Here is a 22,423-nt window from a genome sequence, read left to right on the forward strand (position 1 = left end):
GGCCCTGGAGTCAGGAGGACCTGAGTTCAAATCCGGCCTCAGACACTTGACACTTACTAGCTGTGTGACCCTGGGCAAGTCACTTAACCCCCATTGCCCCGCAAACAAAAAAAACAAAACAAACAAACAAACAAAAAACCAAAAAACCAAGACTGTGTTCCCTAGCTGGGAGGAGATGGAAGGGATTTTAACCCCCCAATACCTATCCAACTGCGCATCAACATTTTCCATTTCTTCTTCTCAATTGACTAATCCCAATATCTCCTTTGTAATCCAGTTATTAAATATGCTCATTATAAGTCTGTCCAATATCTTAAAATGTGCTGTTTGGGGTTCAGGGGTTGGTGGTAGATAGATTTATTGGGGGAGTTTACTCCCAAGGCTAGCTTTGGGAGGCGACAAGACGGTAGTAGATCTCTATACCACACCCAGGCCAGGCCAGATGGTATACAGAAACAGAACAAAGAAGGCTTAGTGCCTAAGATGGCCCATGGTCATGCAAGGTTTTCCCATGGGATGAAGCTTTCTTTGCTGTTTACATTAACCGTGATAGCGAGGTCACATTCCTATACTCTTGCTCCCACCATACAAATGTTTCCTAATAAAACTCAGGTACTCCTATGTTTAAATACAAAATTGTTGCATGACCTAGCTATCCTTCAATTTTCTTTTTGCTTCCAAATTCCTTAAATGTAATTTATGCCTGCCACATTCAGTTCTAATATACACCTACTAGGGTATAAGGTAGTGTATGGTATTAAGGACTGTTAAGGGGTCCCCTGAACTTGTCTTTTTGAGTTGCCATATTACCCAGAAACACTGGACCAAGAACATGCAGGAGGACCTGAGTGTGTTAGGGATGAAGCTCCTCCTGAGCGGACATAATTTGTTGTTGTAGCCCAAGCTGAATTCCCTGTGTGTCCTTGGGAGGTAAGACAGGCACCAGCCAGTCTGTGCCAGGCTGGAATAATGCTCATTCAACTGGGGTCCTTTGCAGATAAGTAGAGCCTCCTATCTTCATTGTCTAGCAGTTCCCAAGGGGAAATGAACGAGCCTTTGCCATCCTCACCTTGCTCCTCCCCATTGGGAGTGGTCTTGTCTTTTTTCCCCACCTTTGCTGCATATCCCCCCTCCCATGTCACACACACTCCTTTCTGGTATCCCCTCCTTCCTTTGTCCTGCTACTATAAAAATATAAACTTCTGTAAATACTGGGAACCTTCTGGGTTCCCATGCATGTTCATTTCTCTTGTAATAAGCCTGGTTTTTACATTAGTCTCATGACACTGTGATTGCCTGTTGACAATGGGATGTTCAGGGAGGACTAGCCCCTCCAGTATGAGGGCTTACCAAGCATTTTTGAGGGCTGCTCATCCATCTTTCCCGTCCACCTGCCATCTAACTCTCACCTGTGGCTCCAAGAAGCTGTAACGTGGTAGCAACCACACCCCAGTAAACTGTCTTGGCAGACAAGCTAAACCAGGTTGAGGTAACCAACGGGCCTCCAACCCATGTGTGAGTTAGGGGGTTATCTACTCCAAGCACGTGAAGTCGGCCCCCTGTGGAATGAAAACAATTTCTTCCACTGGCCATGAAGGCAGCTGAAACAGGTGCTGTGAAGTTCTTAGAGCTTGGTCAGACATTGAAGGGGCCAAGGTCATCCACTGCATCCTGGGCCGTTCTGAATTTTGTCCTGCCACTAGACTTTGACTCCAGAAGACTGAGACTGAGGCCTCTGGGAAAGCCTGTCTCACTCAAATCAGTTCACAAGCAAATCAAGACCACCTGTGATGTCCTCTGGAAATGAAAGCTGAACAATAGCCACTCCTTCGTGAAAGTCCTGCAAACCGGACTCAACTTTGACTCCCTTCCCAAAACCACTCTCTCAAAAGTCACCATGACCATTAGGTCAAATTCAGGGCCTTTCTTTAGTTCTCCTCCTCGGACTTTGTATCATTGTATATTGTTTGGATTTGTTACACTTCCCCTTCTTTCCCTCTCCAGTCATTCCCTTCTCACTTCCTTTGTTGGCTCTTCTTTCTTCCAATTTCTAACCCTGGATGTTCCCAAAGACTCTGGTCCTTCTTTCTCTATACTTACTCCTCAATTTAGTTCTTCCTCTATCAGTAGTACCATCCTTCTTCTAGACTCCCAGGCTAGAAACTTGGGAACCATTTCCATGCCATTCATCTTTCCTATCTAATGCCATTAACTATATAGAGAAGCAACATGGTAAAAGAACACTAGATTTAGAGTCAAAAGTCCTAGGTTCAAATCACAAGTAGCTCTACTACCTAATAGCTGTCTGACCTTAGCCAAATCATTTCATTTCCTCTGAACTTTGGTTGCCTCCTCTAAAATGAAGAGCATGAACTAGATGATTTATAAGGTCCTTTCCAGCTCGAAATCCAAAGATCACCTCTAAGCTGATGGCCTCTATATAAGGTCATGGGTTTAGAGCTTGATGGAACCTTGTAAGTAATCAAGTCCAACCTTCTCATTCTACAGATGAGGAAGCTGAGGTCTAAAGAGGTTAATTGACTTGCCAAGATCAAAGCTGGATTCGAAAACAGATCTTAATGTCAATAATCAGAGGAATAGTTCCAACAGAGGACTCTCTGAGTCAACAAGTAGATGAACAACCTAGTGACTTTTCTTTTTTTTTTTTTTTTATTTTAGCAGGGCAATGGGGGTTAAGTGACTTGCCCAGGGTCACACAGCTAGTAAGTGTCAAGTGTCTGAGGTTGGATTTGAACTCAGGTCCTCCTGAATCCAGGGCCGGTTCTTTATCCACTGCGCCACCTAGCTGCCCCCTAGTGACTTTTCTTACATAATTCCAAATTACTTTCTAGAATACTCAAACCAATTCATAGCTCATATGCTTTGGTAGGGGGGAGGAGAGGGGAAGGCTGGAAGAACAAGAACAGGTGCTATACCTGTGATTTTATCCACTTCAGTCATCCCAGCATAGAAACTTCCTTCACTGATGCAGGAGATAGCTTGGTCTTAGAGAGAAGGTGCCTTGAGCACTGAGAGGTTCAATGTCTTCCCTCAAATCACAAAATCAGAAAATGTTGGAAGGTAGGAGCTGACCTCAGGCTTTCCAGCCTCCTAGGTTATTCAACATACTTTGTTGCTTCTCCAGTGGGGACACATTAGCTAAAAGCTTTCAGTCTGCTGAGAAGACTTGGCACTAGCCTTGAAGCTACTAGTCATGGCCTTTTGGGGCTTCAAGGGAATATTACCTTGTGGCACAGCATTACTTTCCAACAAGTTTGTGTAGGTGATGCTTACATGCTAAGAACCTGTACAAGTCTGTGCAAAGAAAGCTAACTACTCACCTAAAGCCAAAGTTAAGAAAGGATTAACATTTCATTTTCACCACAGTCATTGGAAGCTGTAGATCTTGGCTGTTCGTCTTACCAATCAGCTACCAAAAACAGAGGCCTTTTGTCTACTTGGGCAAAGTACCTGAGATTCATTGCTCTGCCCAGGTCTGGGAAAGTTGAGTATTTATTCTCTTTGGTCATCTTCCTCCTCGCTACCCCCTCCAATCTCCCTAAAAAGCAGCTGTTCCAGGAAATGGAAGACAGGATTTAGAAATGTGTCAGTAGGAAATGGGATAGTATTACTAAACTGGGGAGAGCATCACAAATTTTCAATTGCAGTCTATAAACATCTATTATGGGATAAAAGCAAGGACTGAATGTCAAGTTTCTATAATCTCATTTATTTTCTACCTCCTCACTTAATTGCTCCACCACCTGCCTGACCTTATACTAATCCATCTTCTCCTATTGTTGTTATATACTTAACTATTTAATAAATAAATGCTTACTAAATTGACTTGAGCCCAAGTATATCACTCCAGGATCAAGGCCTTCAAGTATTATCATGAAATGCTTTATTCTTTTTTTTTTAAATACCTGGGAATTGGGTCTCACAAAATCAATATCTTCATATCACTTGAATCTATTGGATGTCAAAATGATTCACCCATGCTTACTCTCCCCCCCCCCCCCCCAATCTTTTGAAAGGGTAAGGAAAGTTTCATTGTACTTCATTATAGATTTTCCTAGCCTCAAGGCAAGGAAGGGCTCTGGGTGGCTTTGGATTCTAACCTTGAAAGAATAAACTGATTTCCCCAAAGCAAAATAACTGCCAAGTTTCAAAACTAATTGGGAAATAGTGGGGCTTCTCTAAAAGTGAGGTAAGAAGTGCAAGCTTCCTTCCAAATCAAATATTGATTCGCCATTCAATAGAACAAGGCATGAGTAATGCCATTATGTTATTAAGCATTACATTCTTGCTCACTATTAATTTCATTGGCTTCATAAATATCACACCCTCTTCCATTTGGACTGTGAAAGTGATGGATATAAAAATCGGCCCACATACTCTATTGGGTCTCGTTGAGAGTCTTAAAGATTTCCTTTTTCCATTTTGTTTGTACCTTAAAATCTGTACATAAAGACTGTTAAATGAATGTCTCAGAGTGGGAAATTCTAGTCTTAGAGAAGCTCATTAGAAGGCTGTTAATCTCTCATGAGGGGTGGTATTTCTTGCTGGTTTTCTACCTAGATGTCTACTAGATAACTCATGCTTGCCCAGAATATGAAATAAATATGGCTGGGTGTTTGCAGAACCTTGATAAAAGAATCTGTTTTCCCTGCGACTTCCTCCTAATGCCATTATATTGCTAGATAAGTCATTCACCAGGCTCTTTGGAATACCTATTGCTTCAAATTGATTGACCAAAACCAAATGAGAAACCCTAAGCTACAATGGAAATTAGACATAGATAGTTCCCACTACCCGAGATCTAACAAAGACTAAGAAAAAGAAGCAAAAGCAGTACTCCACCCTAAAGAGCCTAGTACATGCCACACCCCACTCTGAGAATATACTTCATTTCCCCATTCATTCATACAAGCTAGAACCCGTTCTTTTAGGTCACAGGATGGCAAAATGTTAGAGTTGAAAGAAATCTTAGAAATCGTTTAATCCAAACCCTATTTTATAAATGAGGAATTGGGATTTTATGCTTTCTCTAGAAAAACATACAGATTTGCAAATATCCCATGAGTTATAACACTACTATAGCTAATGTTAACGAAGTCAGCTGAACTATTTACTAGGTTCACTTAGCTAAGAGTCAGACAGATGGAGGGCTGGTGGGCCTTGATTCTTATAAAGTTCACATCACTTTGATTCTAGTAACAATGAAAGCTATGAGCTATATGTTTTGTCTGTTAGGAAAGTGAAGGTTATTTCTGAATTATTCTGTTTGATAAGTCCTACTTCAGCCCAGGAAATGAAGAGATTGGATGAGCTAAATAGCTAGAGACTTACTTTGGGAATCTGAGACTAGAGACCACTACAGTACTGCAGTAGTTTTGAAAAGAAAAGAATTATCCATCTTCTGTTCCATATTTTCCTTTTGTCTAAAATGGAGATAACTAGCTGGCTTCTTTGATGTAAGGAAGAAATGGGAACAAGCATTTTTTTTTCCCGCACCTACTATGTGCCAGGGATTGTGCTAAGTACTTTACAAATATTACTTCATTTGATGTAAAAATGCTTAAGACCATCTCTGAAGAGATGGATGGATGACTAAAAGCATCTTTTTTCCTTTCAATAGAAGGTGGGGGAATTAGGATATAGAATACTTTGTGCATATGTAATTGATATGTTGGTTGGTTTCATTAAACTATTTCTTTTGTTACAAGGAAGGGCTCATGGGCGGGGAGGGCCTAAGGAGCAAAGAATATCCCAAAGTGGCTAAGATCAACAGAAAGGCAACTTCTTAAGAATTCAAAGATCTATACAAGAAAACACTACAAATGTTGGAATCAGGGTTGTTTCTTTTTTTAACATTTTGTTTTAAAGGTGTTAGACACCACCTGGCCATCCTCTAGTTCAGTTTATTGGTTTTACTTAAAATGAAGCCTGAAGAGGAGAAATCATTTACTCAAGGTCAATCATACACAATAAATGTCATAGGCATAGTGGATCTTCTGAGTGATCAGGGATATTACCTGTAAAATAGTGATCTCAATGTGTGATTTGTGAACCCCTGCAGGTCCTCAAGACCCCTTCAGGGGACAAGGTCAAAACTATTTTCATAATAATATTAAGCCATTATTTGCCTTTAAAAGAATTCTTTCCTTTCCAACTACATATCTGTGAGGCTGAATTTTCTTCATATACTTCAACTACTGACAGGTTGCAGAAGTAGTTATGACAACCCAGGTGCTTTCTATTAAGCCAGATAGTAATGAAATTTGAAAAAATATGTAAAACACTGCCACTCTTCCCAAACTTTTTTTGTGTTTCAGAAAAGTTATTCTCACAAATTTATACTTGTATTGATATGTAATGAGTATATTATTGTTTTTTAAATGAACAATTATTTTCAAATGTTACCAGTTTCAATTCTAATATGGCAAATACTGATAAATATAACCTATATAAACAAAAGCTCTTTGGGGTCTTCAATACTCTTTAAGGAGGTAAAAATGGTTCTTGAGGCCAAAGAATTTGAGGACTTCTGCCCTACACCATGACACTTGCAATATACAGATGCCTATTGCATTATTTCAGTCATGTCTAATGTACAGCTATTATGTGTCTGAAAAATTGGCTCAGCCAATTTCAGGGCTGGTTTTTGGAAAGCTCTCCTGAACTGATGAACATATATACCTCTCATCTTGCCTAGTCCCAGTACTATGACAATTATGGAAATATTTACTTTGTATGTGCTTATTTTTATATAGTTCATGCCCAGCAGTAGAATGTAAGCTTCTTGAGGGCAGAAACTGTTTGGTTTTATCTTTGTATCATTGGCATTATTCTTGAAATAATGTATGTGCTATACTAGTACACAGTAGGTTCTTAATAAAGGCTGACTGAATTTAAGTCCTTCTGAGCTTTGTTCGAGGGATATATTAAATCTAAGGTTACAGGGTAGAAAAATTATTCTAGTTCCAGTTCTTTCTCCGGTTAATTTAGACAGGAAGTCTCTGTTAGTCATTCCTTACCTCAGTGCCTCAGTTTCCCCTCCCCACCTCATAACTTTGAAACAAGTATGTGTTCAAATACACTTGGAATTCTGCCAGAGGAAGGCATTTGTCAAAGGCATAACAATAATTTGTGTCCTACACTCAACATCCTGTGATACGGAATGTTACCTGCTGACTAATCAGGAGCCCAAATGCTATTTCCTTAAATTACCAAAGTTTACTTGCCAGGAGCTTTCCTAATTGACATTCATTATGTGAAATAGTAAATGAGGGAGAAAACAAGGATCACAGATTTTTAGGTATTGGAAGTAACAACCTTGGTATGTGTGGTGGTAGGGGTGGTAGTGGGGAAGTATATGAGGGGACATAATCTAGCTTCCCACTCACTGAAGCCCTTTTATAGCTTCCCTGATTGATGAACATCTAGAATCTATCTGAACACTTCTAGGGATAGAGAGGTCATGGTTTCATATCGTAGTCCGTTGTTAGCCATAATGGTTATTAACATCTTCCTTTTATTGAGTCAAAGATCTATTTCCCTATAACTTCATTAGTCAGAGGTCTGGCTTCTGGGGCAAGACAGACTAAATGTGTACCCTATAACTAGAAGGGCCTGATCTTATGCCTCCATGTGGCTTTTTTTTTTTTTTGGTCCAGGCCAAACACCTCGATTCCTTCATTGATGTGGTTTTCAGACCCTTTGTATCCTCATCCATCCTCCAGTTTGTCAAAGCCCCTCCTAAAACATGGCGCCCACAACTAAAACCCATAATATTCCAAACATGGTTTTGCCTAAGACAGAGCACAGCACAAGTCATTGCTTCCATGGTCTGGGAACTGTATGCCTATTACTTCATTTATTACTTGAAGAAAACAAAAACCCTCAGTTTTAGTCTTTTTTACCTTGGGGCTTCTAATGTATAATTTGTGAAACTGCCTATCTTTAGAATTAAGGCATTAGAAAAAGCTTTTCCCATGGAGAAGCTTCCTAACTTTCTGGATTACCACGAAGTTCACAGCAAGAACCATCCACTACACCTTTCATAAAATGTCTCTAATCAGCATTATACAAATTACAGTTCAGATATCTTGTTGAAGGGCTGACAGCCTCTGTTCAAACAGGGTGTTACAATCTCGCTCCAGGAAGGCACAAGCTACATGATGGGTGGAGGATTAAACAAATTGCTGACCTAATAGAGGGATTGACAGTACATGACTACATTCCCTTTAAATTATTCCAGCATAAAGTCTATAGGTAAGATGGGGCTTTAAAAAAAGGAAAACAACGTGTAGCAAAAACCTGTGTTCTGCCTGTGATTTCTATTTAGTTTTAATGTCAATAGTATGGAAGAAATACAGGCTAGTGAAAAGGGCACTAAATCTGGAATCAGGCCTAATTCTACCTGGATGCCCCTGGGCAAAATTAATTTACCTCTGTAGGCCTCATTTTCCTCACCTTTAAAATAAGGTTAGACTAGATTATCTTTGAGGCCCCTTCTAGCCCTCAGTTCTATGGTCTTATAATTAACCCAGAAGTTGATTCTTTCTAATTACACACTCCCCCATGGCTTATGCCATCTCTCACACCTCATTCAATAGGGATCAAATCTCTTTGGAATTTTCTTACAATCACATTATTACCTGAAACATTTTCTTGATCAAGTAGGAAAAAATTGGGAAAATGAGTCTCATTCCAGTCCATCTATGATATGATCTAAGGTCACTTGGGTTAAAACTGGTAATATAAAGTCAATTCCCACAAAACCTAACCTATTCCATAGGTTTTCAGGCTCAAGCTACAGGGTTCAGGAAGAGCCTGGACTCAGGCTCCACAAGCCCAGCCCACAGATCACCATGAGAAGCCAGGAAGATGTCACCTAACAATAGGTCACATTTATATGGAACTTGGCAAGACATTTTAAATAGAATCTCCTTTCAGCTTCACAACAATCCTATGAAGTCTATTCTAGTTGTACTAATATCTTCGTTTTACAGATGAGGAAAGTGAAGCCCAGAGAGGCTGTGTCTTGCCCATAGACACATAACTACTAAGTATTGAGCAGGGTCCTGGGTCTTGCTGACTTCTATGCCCTGATACGTCCAATTCACTCTAGCACCACAGAACTCCAAGAGAACAGATTGAGATAAGAATGGAGCTAGGGACTGGGATCCATTTAGCCCTTGGGGCCCCTTCACTGAACCAAACTCTGAGGCTACTGTTTGGCTTGATCATTTCAATTTCAGAAAAGCTTAGAAATAACCTGGTCTGGGGGCAGCTAGGTGGTGCAATGGATAAAGCACCGGCCCTAGAGTCAGGAGTACCTGAGCTCAAATGCAGCCTCAGACACTTGACACTTAACTAGCTGTGTGACCCCGGGCAAGTCACTTAACCCTCATTGCCCTGAAAAAATTTAAAAAAAAGAAAAAAGAAATAACCTGGTCTCTGGTAGGAAGAAAAAGTATTTCTTACAACAGTGCCTAGGGTCATGTAAGTGCTAGCTCACAAATCTAGCTATATGGGGGCAGCGAGGTGGCACCGTGGATAAAGCACTAGCCCTGGATTCAGGAGGACCTGAGTTCAAATCCAGCCTCAGACACTTGACACTTACTACTTGTGTGACCCTGGACAAGGCACTTAACTCTCAATGCCCTGCAAAAAAAAAAAAATCCAACAAATCCAGCTATATACTCCAGAATTGCTCAATCTGTTTATCAATCGGCAACCAGCCAGAGGTTGAACAGATGCTCAATAAGTAGGTGTTGATAATGATGATGACAGCCCTACAGAAGGTCCATCCCCTTAAAGAGCTTAAAAATGAAATAGTTTAATCCATTAAACAATATCAGTGAAATAAGTGAGGGAGAGTTTTTTGATCTTCAGAGCTAAATAACTTTTAGAGGCATCACTATTAAAACCTTATGGTCTCTAAAGACTAGTGGGTTTTTTTCTTCCCCTTAGGCCAAATCCTTCATTAAATTTCTACTCTGATTCCTTGTTGTGGTGTAGAGGTTACCCTATATTTTTTGATGGCTCTCCACAGAGAGGTTCTGGCAGAGCCTACCAAGCTGGAAAGGCTTCAAGTATAGGCTGGGTGGCAGATTATATGTCTATCCTCCAAGGCCCAACTGAGTGAGTGACTTGCAGAGAGACTTGTTTCCAGATTGATCACAGGGACCCCAGCATCTCTTGAAGATCATCATCCACTGAGTTGTTCAGGAGTTATAATCTGTGTCAGTGGAGGAAGTCTTGACAGAGACTCATGATTCCTCATAGATCCTTGAAATATTGCAGTCAAGAAAAGTATCTAAAAAGATGATGACATGGGAAATCTTCCCACTGTAAGTGGGATCTCAGCTGTATAGGAATCACAAAGCAACTAAGTAGGTTCTTTAATACCTAATGCAATGGAAGGAAAGAAAAAAATAGGAAATGGGAACTGATGGCTTTGGGCTGTATAAGAACCACTGTATAAGAGCTTTAGGAATATATAGGTAGGAAATCATCAATTAAACCATGGAAGAAACAAAAATAGTGGTTATATTTCAGTTGATTAGTTACCAAGTCATAATTGTGATTCACTTGAGATCTCTAGGAATATTTTATTTAAAGAGTAACTGATTACTATGCTCAAATCCTGTTTTTGTGGTTTAGAGGATCAGTTGTGTAACTTTTAGGTGAACCAAGGCACTGCCCATCATCTATGGAGGCCTCCAACAAGATTCCTCAATAGCTACTCAACTGGTCTGCACTCTTGCTTAAAGTAGTAGATAACTTGCTCATAGTAGTAGATAACTTGCTCATCAATAATTATAACCCCTACTAACCCTTAAATTATCAAAAGGATCCCAGATGTTGAGATCATAACAAAAGGGCCTCTTTTGACCAGGAACACGTGGCTACATTCAAATAGCTAAAGACTGTGACCACATAAACATGAGTTAAGATGTCACCCTCCTTAGTCCCCCATTCTAGGGATACCAGATGTTCTGACAGTTATGGACCTACATAACCAATATGTAAAAGAATACAGTGTTTCCATTCAATGTTTCTCCTAAGTGGTAGATAGATGCCTTGAATTTGGGCCCCCATTTATACTACAAGAAAGATATATTTGTGCAGGAAATACAACTTGTTTGTAATTCAATTCAGTTAAACAACACTTAAATTTACTCTGTGCTAAATGCTAAAGATAAATACAAGAAGGAAATAGTCCCTGCCCTCAGGGTGCTTTATGGAAGACGAAGGGAGTGGGCAAAGGAGTGGGAGGGGGAAACACAATCCATGCACAGTTAAGTATAGTACAAGGAAAATTGAGGAGAGAGAGGATGCTGGTAACATATGGGGAGAGGGAAGGGAGGGAAATTATGGAAGACTTTAAAGTCGAAATGGCATTGGAACCAAACCTTGAAGGAACACAAAGATTTTAAGAGGGGAAGATGGACAGGAAGTTCATTGAGGGGATATTTTGGGAAAATACTGAGAGGAGGCAATAGATGGAGAGTTTAAATTGAGGAACTGCTAGTAATGGCTGAAACAAGTCTATGAAGAGAAATAGTATAAAATAGGACTAGAAAGGTAGGGTGGAGCCAGACTGTGAAGGGTCTTAAATGCCAGGCTGTATAGTTTGCATGTTACTCTATAGACACTGGGGAGCCATTGCCCCTGATGGACACTGATTCAGGGGGGCATTTAACCAAGAGGATGGACCAAAATTACAGCTGAAACTAACAGTAAGAATTCTGTTTCATTGGGTTTGTACAGATTTGACAGATCAGCTTCTTTCTTAGATAATACTCTCCCTGGCTTTTTTTACCCTAGCCCTATATATGGTTCACTGGGGATACATGACTAAATGATAGAGACTGTTTTCTATCAAACTACCTCCTTTAAGACTATTCTGTTCCAGGCAGCTAGGTGGCGCAGTGGATAGAGCACTGGCCCTGGAGTCGGGAGGACCTGAGTTCAAATCCGGCCTCAGACACATAACACTTACTAGCTGTGTGACCTTGGGCAAGTCACTTAACCCCAACTGCCTCACTAAAAAAAAACAACAACAAAGACTATTCTCTTCCAAACTGTCAGCTTGTACTCTAATTGCACCTACAGCATATAAATATGAGTGGATGCTCACATACCTCAATTACTTCCTTTTTAAATTTCATTGCAGGGCAAGGCTGCCTATTTTTCTACTGACCTTGGAATCATCCTCCCTCTCACTCCTCCTCCCAAACCACAGGGCTGGACTTTTATCCTTGATCCACATTCAGCCAGCATCCATAAAAGAGATTTTGCATTTCTGGCACACTGTTCTCAAGGGAGGAAAGAGTGGTGTTGATTGGCTTCAGTAATCCGGTCTCCTGCTGATCCTGAACACTAACAACTGGAAGTGGAAAGACAGGGAAACCTTGGAAGGCTTCACAGGAAAGATGGCACCTGAGCCGAGTCTTGAAAGCTCAAGGACTCAGAGATGGATGAGGAAGAAGTACATTCAGCGGATGGTTTGTGCAGATGCACAGAAGCAAGAGAAGAAATATCGAATCTGCAGAACTGCCAGTACTTCCTTTAAAAAAGGGCTCATTGAGGGGAAGCTAGGTAGCACAGTGGATAGAGCACCAGCCCTGGAGTCAGGAGGACCTGAGTTCAAATCTGGCCTCAAACACTTAACACTTACTGGTTGTGTGACCCTGGGCAAGTCACTTAACCCCAATTGCCTCACCAAAAAAAAAAGGGGGGGGGGCTCATTTCTCATCTCTAATGCTTAGAGCCTACAGCTGGTGGCTAGTTCAGTCTGATTGCACAAGCACTTATCAAAACATCCTACATCCTACAACATCCCAAGCACCATGTCAGACACTGGAAGCACCCAGATAAAACAGTCCAAAAACTTAAATATTCCCTGACCTCCAGGAGTACACATACACTTCCTAATAGCTCCGCCATGGCTGGGACAGTTCAGCTAAAAGGATGGGTAAAGCGAGCACTCAAATGCTTCTTCTCATTCCAGGCCTAAAGCTTATTCTACCTACCACACCTCAGGACCCTGAAATATGGATAAGAGACAGAAGGGGCAAGGCTGGAAATAGCAGGCAAAAGAAACAAAAGTGTAGCACTGGGAATCAACACGCTGCATTTGAAAGACATGAGAAGACCTATCTGGCTGGAGTAGCTAATAAGGGTGGAGAGGCAGGGTGGCTTCTATTATGGAGGGCCTAGAATGTCAAGGTGAAGTTTGGACCTTATGTTCAAAGCAAAGAGGCGGAGAATGCAGGTTCTCAAACAGGAAAAGCAACTCAAAGAAAGCAGAATTTTGAACTGGATGATCTGATAAGGGGATAGAAGATGGCCTAGAACTGGAAAGCTCTTACAATACTGCACATAACTATAAATTTGCTTTACAAAGCTGTAACCACACATTCCCCTTTCAAGGAGTCCAATATAGTCTCCTTCTAGTTTACCTTATCCCATCTTTGGAGTAGCTAGGAGGCACAGTAGATAGAGTGCCAGGCCTGGAGTCAGGAAGACCTGAGTTCAAATATGGCCTTAGACACTTACTAGCTGTGCAACCCTGGGCAAGTCACTTTACCCTGTTTACCTCAGTTTTCTCATCTGTAAAATGGACTGGAGAAGGAAATGGCAAACCATACAGTATCTTTGCCAATTGGGGTTTTCATGAAGAGTCAGACAACTGAAAATGAGGGAACTACAAAATCCCAACTTTAATAATTTTTCAAAAGAGAAAACAAATGCCACCAGTAACTTTGCAAAGTTTCCCCCCTTCTCCTTCTCTAGGATCTCCATTCTTTCTTGGTTTTTCAGCAATTGATTCATCAGCTCCTGAATCTTCCAATGTGCCAAATGAACAAAAAACAAACCTCTCACTATACAAACAAAATTAAGGATGAACAGGATGCATACAGGGCCTAAGAGGTGATTGGAGAAAAAAAAGAAGATTGAGACAGAACAATCAATGTGCTACAGGAAGCAACAAGGAAAGATGAATTTTGTATAATCATCCACCTTCCTTCTCATAAAGTAATGTGATAATGACAATAAAAAGCTGATATTTACATAGTGCTTTGCAGTTTACAAAGCATTCTACACAGTTTCTCATTTGATCTTTACAACAACTCTGTGAGGAAACCTCCCAGCATCCCTTTGGTAGTAAAATAATAGAGATGCTACAGCATGACAAGAAATTTCATAGAGACAGCTGTTTTAGGTACAGTGATTTTATTAGTATTGGACAGAGAAATCTTACAATCTTCAAAACCACTTGTTTGTCTTGGAACCAAGAAGGAGAGATAATGCAATACTTCCTTATAACATGTAAGCCGCAAAACTATAAATGTAACCTGATAAGATCTGAGCTTTTATTCCTGCAAGAAGAAGAAGAAGAAAGAAGAAGAAGAAGAAAGAAGAAAGAAGAAAGAAGAAGAAGAAGAAGAAGAAAGAAGAAAGAAGAAAGAAGAAAGAAGAAGAAAGAAGAAAGAAGAAAGAAGAAGAAGAAGAAGAAGAAGAAGAAGCTATCCCTAAATCCTCCAATGAAGAGGTCACGGTTCCCTATGGGTTCTCTATGGACTGGAGGGACCAATGCATATTCTCAGCCCCATTGATGCCTTTAGAAAATAGCTGTGGTAGCTGAAGAGTAAAATTAGAGGTCACGGTTCCCTATGGGTTCTCTATGGACTGGAGGGACCAAGTTACCATATAAGGGAATGAACTGCTAATCAGTTCAAATGCATATTCTCAGCCCCATTGATGCCTTTAGAAAATAGCTGTGGTAGCTGAAGAGTAAAATTATAGTTTGAATAAGAAGGATGCATTGTGTGATTGGGGAGTCTGACTGTACTACCTTAGATCGCTGCTTTGAGTATCAAATGAGATCACATATGTAGAGCACTTTCATAGTATGAAATCATGAGCTACAACATTAACGTATTATATCTCCTTCATTAAGTCAACTCTGAACACCCCAATACTGATTTAGAAGGGAGAGGTGATTCATATTAAATAAGTAGTATTTATTTCATTAAAAATATTACCTATTGAGGGCATCTAGGTGGTACAGTGGATAAAGCACCAGCCCTGGATTCAGGAGGACCTGAGTTCAAATCCGGCCTCAGACACTTGGCACTTACTAGCTGTGCGACCCTGGGCAAGTCACTCAACCCTCATTGTCCCACAAAAAAGCAAAAACTAAACAAACAAACAAAAATTATATATTTAGCAGCTACCTATAAAAGGGGCTATAGGGATCCAAAGAAATATGGACAGAGGCACTGACCTTACAGAGCTTACAGTCTCCTTGAGGAAATAAGACATACAGGCAGCAGCTATCTCATATCCTCTGCAAAACAGCCCAGGTCTGTGAAAAATAAAACCACTCAACTAGGTGACCACAGGCATTCCTCTTTCCAAACAACTGCTACCAATGGCTATTTCTCTTTATGATGTCTCCTTTGATATTATCTAATATATCCAACTTCCTGCATAGTCCCTCTGACCCCTTACCTTGCTTCAATGCCAAGTTAGTACAGTCTACAGGAAGGAAAGAGCAAGTCCTAGATGCTATTTAGGGGCTGCAGACAGGTCTCACTCTCTTCCCTTCCACTAACCATTACCACTTCTGGGAGACTCCTCAGCACCTCCTTCCATTCCTGCCCCAATACTTCCCTCTCCCCACCCCCTCCACATGTACTCTTGGCCCCCAAAATCCCGACCTCATTCATGAATACCCAGGGTTGCCTGAATCTGGTTTTCACTTCAAAGACAAATGAACCCTTACTCCAGTTGGTCCAACTAGGGAGTGTCAATGACTATGACCTTAAGGGGTTGTCTATTTCAACATCGTTTCTGATTGCAACAATCCCTCCCACAAAAACCGTGCCAGGATGGCCTACCTGTCTGCTCTAGCACAAGGAGTTCACTTCCTCAGAAGGCAGTCTTTTCCTACCATCTCATAGATCTCAACTGGGGGTGAGGGAATAGGAAAGTTGGGATATGGAACATGGAATTTTCCTTATTTCATGTTAAGATCTGCCTGTGGGTATGTTGTTTTTTAAGTTACAGAAGAAGTCTGGCAGCAAACAGGATATATCTGGAAATGACTGTGATATAAAACAAAAAGTATTATATTGAAGAAAAAAGTAAAAGGTCCCACATGTAGAAGCTCTTTTAGAACTGGAAACCAAGAAGGTGCCCATCAACTGGGAAATGGTTAAAGAAATGATGGTATATTAATGGAATGGTATATTCTTGTGCTATAACAAACAACAAAAGGAATGGTTTCAGCATTCAGAAGACACATGAACTGACACGGAATGATGGGAGTAGAAACAGGAGAACAATTCATCCAATAACATTGTAAAAAACAACTTTGAAAGATTTAGAACTCTGATCAACACAATGACCAACCATGATTCCAGCGGACCCATGAGGACACATTACCCATCCTGACAATCGAGATGCAGAATGAGGTATCTCTTTTGGACACGGTCAAAGTAGGAATTAGTGTCGTGTGACTATGCATATTTGTTGCAAGGTTTTGGTTTTTTATTTTCTTCTGAATGGGGGTGGGGGATGGGGATGTAGGGAGAGAAAGAAGATGTGTTAGTTGGAAAAAGATTTAAACCCCAAAAGATGTTAATAAAACTTCACTTAAAAAAAAAAAAGTCTGTCTCGCTGTAACTTTAATTTGTTGGTTTTACTTGTGTCCTATAGAAGGACGCAGAAAATAACCTTAATTCCTCTTCTATATGCCTTCTAGTGTATTATCTCATTTAAACCTCCAAAGATTGGGATAGCTTTTCCACAACCCAGTTAACTCATTCATTTTCTAAAATCTCAGGTTTTCTTCTCACCAACTGTTGTCAAGTTTTCTACCACCCAATATTTATGAACTTGCCTGCATTTGGGACCATGGAATCTTTGACTTTAACCACTAGTGACCGATAAATAGAGTACCCAATAATCAACAACTAGATAGAGTACTCAGGTCTGGAGTCAAGAAAACTTGAATTCAAATCAGACATCTACCAGCTGTGTGACCCTGGGCAAGTCACTTAATCATATTTGCCTCCGTTTTTCATCTGTAAAATAGCTAGATAAGGGAATAGCAAACTACTCCAGTATCTTTGCCAAGAAAATCCAAATGGGGTCACGGAGAGTTGGACAACAACAAAACCACCACCTCCTCCTGGGCATTGTCTCCTGTCTGGCTTTTCATGACCGTGCATTCTCCCAGTTCTCGGAATGCTCTCTCTCTGACTGTTCCATCTTAGTCTCTTGTGATAGATCTAATGTATGTCATGGGTGTCCCCCAAGAATGCATCCTGGGCCCCATTTTCTTCTCTCTCTGTAAAAAACCTCTCTCGGTTATTTCATTGACTCTTATAGGTCTAATCATCTTTATGAAGATGACTCCCTGATTTATATATCCAGACCCAGTCTCTCTCCTGAGCTTTAGTCCTAAAGCACAAACTGTTAAGACATCTAATTTAATGTCCTAGAGACATCTCGAACTCAATATGAATACAACAGAACTCAATCTATTATTCCCTAAGCTAACATCCCTACAGTCAACACTTTCCTATTCCTGTAACCCTCATTCTTCTAGTTACCCAGCTTCTTAACTTTGGGTTTATCCTTGATTTTTCCTTCTCCTTTTTATACCCCAGTACCCTCATTTGCCAAGCCTTGTCCCATATTCTTCCTCTTCTCTCTGCTTACTGGTCTACAACCATAGCTCAGGCTCTCGTTACTTCTCACTTGGAATTATTACAAAGGCCTCATAACTGGCCACCAACATCCTCCTTAGATGGCTCCTTTTTACCTCTAGGATAAAAAAACACTCTTCTTGTTAGCCATTCATGATCTGATGTCAGCCTATTTTTCCAAGTTTGGCACATATTACTCACTCTCATGAACTCTATCTCTTGGTCAAACTGATCTGCTCAAAGTTCTGCAAACTTAACACTCCGTGTCCTACCACTGTTCTTTTTACAAAGTATCCCTCAATGTCTACATTGCAGTTTTCCTCCTCTCTTTTCTCCATTCTCCATCTCATTTGCAATCTCCTATGGGGGAGTCTTTCCTGATCCCCATAGGTATTAGGGCTCTCTCTCTCAAGTTATCAAGCATATATGTACATATGTTCATATATTGTAACCCCTCCGTTCCATTCCCCAACAAGTAGGATTTAGGCTCTTTAAAGGCTTTTTTTTGGTTTTGTCTTTGCATTCCTAATGTCTACCATGGTACTTTTGTGGATGTAAACATTTAAATGTATGGTGGGTATTTGGTAAGGCAAGGAATTCTTTCATTTTACAGATGAGGGAACTGAGGCACAGAAAAATGAAGTATCTAGCTTGCCAAAGATCACACACCTATGAAGCACCAAAGGCAAAATTTTAATGTCTTTTAATGTCAAGATCAGACTGCATTCCCCTATACCAAGCTTCCTCCTTAAGCAGGTAAGAACATATTCCATTGAGTATGCCTTTTAGATAAAAACCCAAGGCATTTTTAAATAATGAAAAACACAAGAAATATTTCAGAGCTCAGGCAGTTCTAAAGAAGAAGAAAAAAGAAAGACCGCACAAGCTCACATTTGAACTGGCAAGTTAGTTCTTGTTCCCATAGAGTGTGGAAGACTCCCAAAATCCTGCCACAGGGCTATGTCTTACCTTGAGGAAAGAAAGGCCCAGAAGAAACGGTAACCTCACAGGTTTAGTGGACAGTGAGAGAATAGCAGATTAATGTTATCATATCTAGCCAATGAAAGGCATCACCAATATTTGTATAGAGATACAAATTTTAAGTCACATGTCTGACTATTGCCAACCACAAATGGACAAAGATTCTATGGAAAGCAGGCAAGCAGCCCTCAAGAGGAAGTAGAAGATACTCGAAAGAGTACTGGACTTGGAGTCCAAAGAACTGGGTACAAATCCTACCTTATTAGCTATGTGACTATAGGAAAATAGATTTAGACCTGAGGGTGATCTTAGAAGTAATAGAGCCCAACTCCCTAATTTCAGAGATGAGGAAACTGAGGTCCATGGAGTTTTAACAATTTATCTAAGGTCACCCAGGTAATAAGTGGCAGAACTGAGAGAAATGTGAGCTTTTAATACTGATTTTTATAGACAAGTCACAGAAGCCTATATAGTTAGCTGCCCGATTATATAATTAGATGCTCAATTACAGGTAAGAACCTGGAGTGCTTACATCATTTTTATATAACATGACCAATATTTCCACTTACACAGGATCCTGCTTCACATTCTCCCCCTCCCCTCCCCTCCACAAAAGGCCTGAAGTAATAACCACAGCTGTCTAGGAAGTAGCCAGGCCATTCTTGGTGGCAAACTCAAGTCACTGATTTCCACCAGGATCTAGGCAAAATTGCCCAGTTGCACAACTCTTCTTCCTCTCAAATCCCATTTTTGTAGCCGTCTCCCTTTGCCCTTCCTCACTTATCCCTGACTGCCTAGGCTCTTACCAATGCCTTCCCTCCAGTTAAACAAAGCAATTATTATTAGTATGTGAACAGCTGATGAGCTGAGGAAAGTGATCTCCATTTTAATAACTGAGTTAGTCCAAGTACATTTCTAATTGATGGGGGGGGGGGGGGAGGGCTGAAGAAAGCAGGAATGGCTCCTTTCCATCCCCTCTCTACCCTGTTTTCCAAAGTGAAATTGGTATTTTTCTAGTCTTTGGAAGAAAGGACCCGGGGCATGAAAATTAAGTAGACAGCTTTGTCATTGTCTTTGATCTATCTGGCAGCAGCTGCCCTATTTTTTTTTTTAAAGAAACTAGTATAGTGAATTCTATTAATTTTTAATTTGTTTAAATGAAATGTCGATACTTAATGACGGTTCCCTATCTTCCAATTTTCTATTTGTTCGTTTTTGGGTTTTTGGTGAGGCAATTGGGGGTTAAGTGACTTGCCCAGGGTCACACAGCTAGTACGTGTCTGAGGCTGGATTTGAACTCGGGTCCTCCTGAATCTAGGGCCGGTGCTCTATCCACTGCGCCACCTAGCTGCCCCATCTTCCAATTTTCTAGACCTGGGAACCCCAGCTATTACTAGATATCCTCATTTCAAGTTGATCTTTGTATCCTCAGCCCCTGTCACATAACAGCACTTAAATACTCAATGATGGATTGGAGTTGACAGGGAATGTTGTCTTCTTAAGAACAGCACCTTATTTAACAGGCTTCAGTTACAGTGATTGGAATTGGGTTTTACTGAATTAAGTAAAAGGTCAAGACCCGATTTTTCCCAATGGTTCTTTTGCTCCATGACCCGCCTCTCCCTGGACCCCATCACCATCAAGAACAAGAAGGACGGGCCCTTTGGGGGTGGGGGGAGGAGCGAATCGGTCGGTGTTCAGAGCTAAGAGATGGGTTAACTTATTCACTTCTGGGAAGCAGCAGTGTTATTTAGGGGCTGCAGAAGGGTCTCGTGCACTTTCCCTCGTGGAAACTGTCCTCCCATAATCAGATCCTGAAGAAAAAAGTTACCCAGAAATTAAGTGAACTCGAGAGGGGACAATCTTGGTGGGTCCCGCAGAGGGTTCCACCGAGTGGGGACAAAGGCTGACAGCTAGAACAATGCCACCAAGTGTATAAAGTGCTAGACAGTTTTCAGAGTTCTCCGAACTTTGCTCCCAACAGCTCTGTGAGGATGTTATTGCAAATAGCATCCTCTAAAAAGGAGTTAGATGGGGCTCCAAGACGCTGTGATTTGCTAAAGTTATGTGTCTGAGGAGGAATCCGAACCCGGGTCTCTCATGACTGTGACTAATTTCCACTCTAACAAGCCATTTATGAACACACACAAGGTGTGGGAAACTTCAGCAGCAAAGCGCAAAGGCCAGGATTCCTGAAAGGACCCCGGGGGCCTTCTTGGTCCTTGGATTCTGCCAGGGCTGACCGGAGCGCAGGTAGCTGCTTCTGTAGCCCTGGGTCTCAGTTTCCCCTTCGTGTAAAGGGGGTTACTACTCCCCCCAGGCTAAAGGAGGCTATTTAGGAGTTGCTTCGGGGTGTCCCGGGAGGTCTACTCTACCCCCAGCGGGCCGGAGCCGAGGGGGTGGGAGGCCGGCAGGGCTGGGCCGGCCCGCGGGCTCGCTCACCTCCTTGGCCGAGCGGATCTGCTTGCGCACCGCGTCCTTGCAGCCGTACGGCGAGTCTTGGAAGCAGGGCTGGAAATGCGCCTCCACGCGGGTGGGGCCGCGGTACGCGCCGCGGTAGAAGGCGGGCCAGCCCAGCTCCAGCACGGGCGGCTCGATGTCCGACTGCTCGGGGAAATAGGTGAGCGAGGAGCAGTCCTGGGACGAGGTGAAGGACTCTTCGGCCGAGCTGTCCTCCCCCCGCGCTCGGGGTCGCTCGGCGGCCAGGAGGATGCTCTGGATCTCCTCCTCCGACAGGAAGCAGGTCACGTTCTCCCGCCGCAGGAAAGCGAGAAAGGCATCCCGGCCGCCCGTCACCAGCTCCTCCACGGCCAGCCGCTGCGCCTCGCTGTACAGCTCGGGCAGATTGGGAGGGCCGCGGGGGGACAGGCACGATGCGGCCAGGTCATCCAGGAGCTGGGACGGCGTAGCCATGGCGGACCTGCAAGAGGCGAACGGAGCGAACGGGGCAAACGGCTGGGGGCCGGCCCGGGTTAGAACTGCGGCGCCCGGCCCCCATTTTATGAGGGGGATTTAAATTCAAACTCGGTCCGACCATTGGTCGAAGAAGCGCCCCGCCCAGAGGGCCAGCGGCCAAGCCCCTCCCACAAGGAGCCCGCGGTTGGTTAGCCGATTTTAAACTCGCTCTCGTACAGTCAGCGCGTGTGGAGAGGAGGCGCCGGGCGGGGCCAGGCCGACAGAGGCCCCGCCTGCAAACGGCTCCGAACCCAGAACCGGGCAGTCTGTAAAGGGTAGGTAGGGCTAGCGCGGTAACCGTGGCGGGGCCTACGTTTGTCCTGTGCCCCCTGCGTTGCCAGGTTTGGAGGCGAGCCTGCAGCGGGACTGAATATATGCGCCTGGGCCCAGAGAACCGGGCTCCAGTTTGGGTGGGTGGCCGATCCTCTGCCGCAAGAATCCAGAAACTGGGCTCTACCAAGCACTTAAGCTCCTCACAGGTTCCTCCCGGAGCTTAAGGGCACCGCGGGGCTCGCCCCAAAGAGTGGCTCTGGGGCGCCCCCTGCTGGTTCCTGAGAGCGTCTTTAAGTTCCTGCCCAACCTATGCGGGAGAGCACGCGCTTATTTTCAGTGATTGTGTCAGCCCATAGGAGCCCCACGAGGACTTACTGCAGGCCTGTACAGAATTGTGTTCAGAGAACAGTTCGAGGACCTACTCCATTCCCACCTAATAATAAGGGACGTGTATATGGAGCTTTAAAGCCTGCAAA

The 22,423-nt window shown here is 42.4% G+C and overlaps 1 protein-coding gene across 1 annotated transcript in view; it reads right to left on the reverse strand.

Annotated features, from left to right (window-relative positions):
- Positions 1-21,714, reverse strand: part of FAM83D (family with sequence similarity 83 member D) — a 28,579-nt gene extending 6,865 nt beyond the window's left edge. Inside the window, 1 exon segment of the mRNA XM_043987101.1 lies at positions 21,162-21,714. Within this exon segment, the coding sequence (XP_043843036.1) occupies positions 21,162-21,632 (471 nt within the window). The 5' untranslated portion in view covers positions 21,633-21,714.
- Between the last annotated feature and the right edge of the window lie 709 nt (positions 21,715-22,423).

Source organism: Dromiciops gliroides, chromosome 2, assembly GCF_019393635.1.
Source record: "Dromiciops gliroides isolate mDroGli1 chromosome 2, mDroGli1.pri, whole genome shotgun sequence".
Taxonomy (NCBI): domain Eukaryota; kingdom Metazoa; phylum Chordata; class Mammalia; order Microbiotheria; family Microbiotheriidae; genus Dromiciops; species Dromiciops gliroides.